General features: G+C 51.5%; 1 protein-coding gene across 1 annotated transcript in view; it reads left to right on the forward strand.

Annotated features, from left to right (window-relative positions):
* Nucleotides 1-5,980, forward strand: part of LOC103804847 (neurofascin-like) — a gene marked incomplete at both ends in the record, with an annotated part of 24,230 nt that overhangs the window by 14,378 nt on the left and 3,872 nt on the right. The window contains 2 exons of the mRNA XM_009077482.1: nucleotides 4,634-4,813; nucleotides 4,847-4,891. Coding sequence (XP_009075730.1) covers nucleotides 4,634-4,813; nucleotides 4,847-4,891 — 225 coding nt within the window. The remainder of the gene's footprint in view (nucleotides 1-4,633; nucleotides 4,814-4,846; nucleotides 4,892-5,980) is intronic.

Below are 5,980 nucleotides of genomic sequence, written 5' to 3' on the forward strand. Positions count from 1 at the left end.
AGCAGGAGGAATCAAAGCTGTATCAGCCACAAGAAGCTCCAGCTCACATCCCTGTCCTGCTCTGGAGCTGGATGTCATCTCTCCTCAGGCCACAGCACAGGAGCTGTTACACAGTCTGAGCAGTGTTTGCCTTTTTCTCTCCCCAACCAGTCTGGGGCCAAGTGAAATTGCTGCTTGACCTTTCCCATCTCCTCTTCCTGACCTACTTCGGGGGATTTTTATGGATTCACAGTGAAAGTTGTCTTAAATTGCAGGGAAATGCTCTTTGCCATGGGCTGTTGGCACCAAGAGAGAGAAAAAGGTCTTTTTTCTTTTTGCAGGGATAACCTCACACAGAGGGGTCAGAGCTGTTCTGGGGGTGTAGGAGAAAGTGGTTCAGCTTGATGGAATCGAAGGGAAGCACAGGGAGTTTCCCTTAGGAAAGGTAAAGCTTTTCCTAAGCCAAACCTGGACAAAGAGAGGAGTGATGTGGGAAAGGACATCTAAAAAGGGCTTTTATTTATGCTAGGAGTGAGGAAAAGACAAAACTGGCTCCTATACTATCTGTGTGTATGGAAAAACACCATCAGGGACCATAAAGGGTATTGGGTTTAGACCTTAAGGAAAAACACTGACTTCTCTGACTTTTCTCTGTTCCCTTCTTGTCTCTCCACAATTAGGAACTGGAGGAGAAAGATCTTATTGTTCCTTTTAGCGCCAGAAAGAAGTGCTGACCTCTCTCTTTTGGAGGCTGCTCAATCACCCCTTTCTAGCCTTGAATTTCTTATCTTTTCACATCACATTTGCAACACTTTCTGGGAGAGACTTTACAGTTTCCTCCTGTTGTTCGAGCTGTGAGGGGGCGAGAAGAACAAATAAATCTCTGAGAATCTATTTGGCCACTCATCAAAAACGATGAAAAATTAATCCAATTTCTCCAAGCCTAATTATTTTGTAGACACACCCAAGGGAAAGCTGTTCCTAGAGCCTAACAACACATTAAAAGCAGCTTTAAATAATTAAAGAGCAGAAGAGATGGGGATTGTTGCCTGGATTTTGCCAACAAAAAGCAACTACTCCCTGAACTAAGGGCAGGGCTTGAGTCCTCTCTTTAGGGCTCTCCCTTTAACTATCTCCTTTTTGCTTTGATGGTTCTTTCTCTCTGTTTCTCCCTAATCTGAGCTTCATGCAGAGTTTTTTTTGTGTGTGTGTGTGTAAGGTTTAGGCTCTTTTACTGGTCCACTGATGGTGCAGCAGCCAAGAGCTCAGCATCTCTCATTACTCAACTATTAATTGCTGCATCTCCCCCCTCTCCAGCCCCTGACAGGCTAATAATGCAGCTCCCAGACAGAAAAGCATCTCTGCCTTAAAGAGGAGCCTGGTAATGAGCTGAGTGCTCAGCTAGAGGTTTCCAGGAACGAGGGCTGGGAGCAGGAGGATGGGAATTGCTGGTGCTGGTTTTACTCTGACTTTCCTGGGGGTCCTGGGGGGGGTTGAGCCTGCTTGAAGCTCTGGTGCTCAGGATGATGCTCTGCCCTGAGCTGGGGAAAGGGACAGCTCCTTCCCTGTTCCATCCTCTGCTTCCAGTCAGGGTTTTTTGTCCCCATCACACATTCCAACTGCTGTGCCTAATCTTGAGGCAACTGCTGCCCAAAGCCTGGAGTGCAGGGAATCATTCCAGCCACTCTGCAAAGCTCAGCACCCTTTTACTGCTGAAGCAGTGCAATCACAGCTCTAGGAGGATGGATGTGATTCCTACAGTGCTGGGAATGCCAGCCTGGCTCTCTGTGTCCCCCAGCTCCTTTAGAGCACTGCTGTGTGTCCCTCCTTGACCAGCCCTAACGTGGTGGGCAGTGAGGGCACCCCCAGGTGCCCTGGGCAGGGTCTGTGCCCTGTGTTGGGGTTGTCCTGTGCTTTTGGGGCTGCTAGAGAGCTCTGAGCCCTGTCAAAGCTTCCCTTCATCTCCCCCCCCAGCTGGAACCAGCTCTCATTAGGGGCTGCATTTCAAAGCCCAGCAAATAAATGCCCCTCATCTTCTCTGGCCCAAATCTCCCAGCTGAGCTCTCCTCCCTCACACAGCTCGGATGGAAACACTAATGAGGTTGGAGCTTCACATCCTGGGGCAGCTTAGGGCTAAATCCCCCTGACTGCAGGAGCCCTGGTGCTGCCTTCCCATCCTCCCCTCTCTGAGCTCTGCTTTCCATCTCCCTCTATCCCACTTTTGACCTGTTCCTCCTCCTGCCAGGTTGATTTTCCTCCCCAGTGCCAACACTCTCACTCGGGGTGTGCTGAGGAGTGAGTGTTACCCTGATGCAATGTGATAGCTCTGCTCTCGGGGCTCACTTCCCCCAGGGCTACTGCAGGGTGGGCAAATCCTGCCTGGAATCACTGTCAGCTCAGCCTGATGCCCAATTGCTTCAGTCAGAGCAGCATCCAGGAGAGTTTTGGGGGCTGCAGCTTCACCTGTGTGCGTGCAGAGCTGCATGGCAGACAGCAAGATGATGCCCTGGCACCAGGGATAGCGAGGCTTGGACTTATCCCAGATAATCTCTTCCCATCTAAGGTCTAGAGGAGTATTAAAGCTGAATCTCTCCTTCTGCTAAAGCCATCCCAGCAGTGGTGGGTGATGCAGACAGCCCTGGCCGGTGCTGGGAGGGAGAGGCACGGGGCAGGCTGAAAGGTTTTTCCACCAGCTCTTGCCTTCCAGCCAGTTATTTTGTGCCTTCCTGGGCTCTGTTTCCCTTCGAGGGGAGCCAGGGGCTCCCAGGGGAATGCTGAGCCTGCATTAGCTAATAGCTGGTGTCGCCAGCGCTGGTTGATTGTGGAGGGAACAAGCTCTGGAGGAAGTGCAGCTCCATCGCCTTAATGGTGACATTAACCTGCTGACACCAATCTCTTAACCTTCCCCAACCCTCTGTGAATCAGCAGAGATAGATCTTAGCACTTCTTCTCAGCCCTACAAAGGCTTTCACAACGTGTGCCCTTAGGACACAGCCAAGTCCTTCAGCAGCGATTCAGGGGAAAGAAACTCAGAGCAGCAAAACCCTCAGCATCACTTTTTTGGCTATGCCACAAACACACAAGGATGAAGCTGTGCCTGGTGCCCTCCCTGTCACCTCCTCCCCTGGGCTGGACATCCCCCCGTGCACGGCAGGGGCTTTATTTGGGTGCTGCATGAGGTTGGGATGGTGTGGGACCAGCACAGAGAGGATGTTCTGCTCTTGGGGCATATCTTGGGCTGGACTGATGTTTTGGGGTGGCTGTGGCTGCTCTTGGGGCATATCTTGGGCTGGACTGATGTTTTGGGGTGGCTGTGGCTGCTCTTGGGGAATATCTTGGGCTGGGCTGATGTTTTGGGATGGCTGTGGCTGCTCTTGGGGCACATCTTGGGCTGGGCTGGTGTTTTTGGGATGTGCCCTAACTGTGGTTCTGTTGCAGTAGGGAGATGGACTGAATGACCTACTGCTCTGCTCTGCCCTTGGATCCCTGGCAGGGCTGTGATTTTAGGGGTTGTTTCCCCTTGGGGATGGACTTGGTGAGAGATCAAGCCTTGGCTTAGACCTGGGACACCTTTTAAAGTGCTTTCCTCGAGCTCTTCTTGTTTGTGAGTGATATTTAGAATGGCTGTTTCATTTGCCTACAGAGGGATGTGTAATCCCTTGATCTACAGGGAGAGTAAGTAAATACAATTTAATGTGAGGGTAAATCTCCTCTGAGTGAGTTCCCTTTGGTAGCTGAAACAACATTTCAGCTGCATTTTCTGCTGGCAGGTTTTCAGACCCAAGGCAATGGGACCCTCACCCACACTGTGGGAATGTGCAAAGGGCATATTCTCCCCTTGACTGGGAAACACAGCACAGGGGAGACATGGATGGGAACTGTTTAGAGAACAAATTGCTCAGCCCTTCCCCCTGGACAGCTTGGGATGTCCTTGTTTAAGTGTAAATTGTAAGGGGCAGTGATGGCAAAGCACAATCCATCACTCCCCACGAGCCAAAATCCACTTTAATGCTAAAGCTGCTCCATCAGCAGGCACAGTGTGAGCAGAGACAAACCAGGGGGAAGGAGCTGAGGAGCTGCAGGCTGAATTGGCAGCTCAGAAATGCTGGAGGTGTAGGCCAGGGGCAGCTGAATTAATGTAATTGCAGCTTGCCTGGCCCACGACAAATGGGATTAGTGTGTGTTCTTAACAGCTAAATCCCATTTCATTTTCCAGGGAGCTCTGAGTGCTCCCAGCATAGTCCTGCTCGGGGTGGGAGGATGATGGGCTGGGGACAGTCTGTGCATCCCCAAACACCCCTCAGCTTCCTCTTCCATGCCCTCTGAGTGGCTGAACCCTGGGGCAGAGCAAAGGCAGAGGAGCAGCAGGTCCTTCAGCCCTGGGCAGGGACCAAACTGTGGGGGCAGAGACACAGTTTGCTGGGGGTAACCCCCACGTGCTGCCTCCTCCTCACCCCTCACTGGGTGCATGGCCATCCCTGCATGGGGAAAGAGGTTCAGCCTCACATTCCCAGTGGGATTTGCTGCCTGTGTCCCAGCTCTGTGCTGCTCTGCTTCCCACTGTGTGCCAGCATGGCCAGTGCTGGGGAGGGTGAGTACAAACCCTGGGGAGAGACATCACCTCGTCTACAAAGTCAGTGTTTCCCTCTCCCAGCTGCAACTGGGATCCCTCCAACTACAGTTGAACTAACCAGTGCTCCAACCACCCCAACTACCGACACAACTACCACCACCACCGACACAACTACCCCAACTACCGACACAACTACCACCACCGACACAACCACCACCACAACTACCACCACAACTACCACCACCACCACCAGTACCACCAGTACAGCTGCCACCAGCGCCGCCAGCACCACAGCAGCTGCAGAGAGAGCTCCAGCAGCCACCACAAAGCAGGAGTTGGGTACTGCACTTTCCTTTTCCTCTAACCCCTCTAACCCTACTGGGACCTTCCCTGTTTCTGGCTCAGACTGAGGTTGATATGGGCACAGGGGAATTTAAGGCTCCAGGAATGGCTTTGGGAGGAACTGGAGGTGGCACAGCCTCAGGAGTTGAGGTGCATCAGTGTCTCTTAGCAGTTTAGGGTGCTCTGTCCCACCCTCCTGGGCTCAGGCTCAGGGATAACAACTCTCCCCAGGGTGTTGTGATGCTGACTGAGCAGCAGTGTTTGGGAAGGAGGTGGAAGACCCTACAAGAGGTCTCCAAAGTATTATCATCTTGTCTCTCAGTACCATTCAAAAGGGGTTCTGGTGCTACTGGAGGAGATGTCACTTCAAATTTAGCACATCAGCTGTTAGCTAAGAGACCTGTCAGCATTTATATAAGTCTCTGGGTTTCTGCTGCTGCTCTCTGTGGTGCCATAGCCCACAGAGGAGAGCTGGGGGAGTGTGTGGGTTTACAGCACACAGGTGTGTGCCAGGGAGTTACCAGGTCGAGATGAACTTCTCCTGCAATCAGCTAGGACATGCTGATCAAACTCTGTCTTGGTGGAGGCATATTCCCTACCCTGTGTGTTTGACTAGCTCTAGAGAGGTGCAGCTTGCTGAGCCTGGTTTGTAAAACACTGCTGTAGTGGTATCTGCCATTAGATGTTGGTATGGAGATTACAGTCAGGTTAGAAAGAAAGAAATCAAGCTAGGAATGCAATCAAAAGTTGGACAGGGCTTGGAGCAACCTGGTCTAGTGGAAAGTGTCCCTACCCACAGCATGGGGTGGAAGAAGATGATCTTTAAGGTCCCTTCCAACCCAACCTATTCTGTGATGATTCTATTAGTCAGTTCAACCCCCTTTCTTTATATTCTTGCATGAGATTAGCTCAGGATGGTTGATAAAACCCACCAAAACCACATTCTGGGAGGCCCTGCCACCCCCATCTTAGTAACAAGTGAGCTCACTACCACCTCAGTCACTGGTAAGTGACTACGTGGGCAAACATTACTAATTGAAAAGAGGTAATTAAGTGCTGAGGCACAGAGCAGGGAGAGGAGACAGG

The sequence above is a fragment of the Acanthisitta chloris genome, unplaced genomic scaffold (assembly GCF_000695815.1).
Source record: "Acanthisitta chloris isolate BGI_N310 unplaced genomic scaffold, ASM69581v1 scaffold14256, whole genome shotgun sequence".
Lineage (NCBI taxonomy): Eukaryota > Metazoa > Chordata > Aves > Passeriformes > Acanthisittidae > Acanthisitta > Acanthisitta chloris.